We start from the raw sequence: 834 nt of genomic DNA, 5'->3' as shown, positions 1-834 counted from the left end.
ATTGTCGCTTTAGAAATGTAAATATCAATAAAAGTCTCCCCCAAAATTAAGCTGAAATACAATAAGAAGTGATTTAAGTAATTAATGTTAAGAAAGTTACAAAATGGAACTTTTTTATAAATTTGAATTTTGAATTTTGTATTAAGCCTAAGTCAGGTATATGTTCCTTGTATATACATAACCTGTTTGTTTTGGAATGTTTATACCCATGTCCGCTTAGTGGAACAAAGCCCCCAGGAATATCATAATTTCTAAATAAATTTCCCCTTCAAGTCTTGACAATAAATAAATAACAACCAAGTGTGACTTTGGAAGTGGAACACATAACTAAAGAATTTTTTTTTCAGGAATAGATTAAAGAATTGGATCAGTATGATAATTCATACTTTTTTTTTGTATTGCATTGTTCTGGTAGTTTTTATTATCTCATTAAATAAAGGCTTAATTAAAAAAAAAAAATCATATATAATAATTATTTTATCTATAAGTGATAGTACTTAATCATAGGACAATTTGTTCCCCCATCTGAATTTAATAGAATAGCATAGTACATAGTTTAGGCACCATCTCTACAGTCCCTGTTCTCTTTGCATTAGAATTACCATGGTATCGACAAGGATGTGTTCCTGAGCTTGCCTGTGGTCTTGGGTGAGAACGGTGTCACTCACGTCATCAAGCAGACCCTAACAGAAGCTGAAATTGGTCAGCTCCAACAGTCTGCTAACACACTCTGGGACGTTCAGGCTGGAATTCAGTTCTAAGGTGCGTGATTCAACGATTGTAATGGGTGTAGAAGTAGTCCTTAGTGCTTTTTGCAAGAGACGATTTCTGTAG

At 33.1% G+C, this 834-nt stretch overlaps 1 protein-coding gene across 2 annotated transcripts in view; it reads left to right on the top strand.

The window, feature by feature from the left end:
• Positions 1 to 834, top strand: part of LOC119585797 (L-lactate dehydrogenase-like) — a gene marked incomplete at its 5' end in the record, with an annotated part of 7,965 nt that overhangs the window by 6,089 nt on the left and 1,042 nt on the right. For both annotated transcript variants that reach the window (XM_037934517.1, XM_037934516.1), the window contains 1 exon segment: positions 597 to 762. In XM_037934517.1, coding sequence (XP_037790445.1) covers positions 597 to 761 — 165 coding nt within the window.

Source organism: Penaeus monodon, chromosome 20 (assembly GCF_015228065.2).
Source record: "Penaeus monodon isolate SGIC_2016 chromosome 20, NSTDA_Pmon_1, whole genome shotgun sequence".
Taxonomy (NCBI): Eukaryota; Metazoa; Arthropoda; class Malacostraca; order Decapoda; family Penaeidae; genus Penaeus; species Penaeus monodon.
This window is presented reverse-complemented; position numbering and strand designations above follow the sequence as displayed.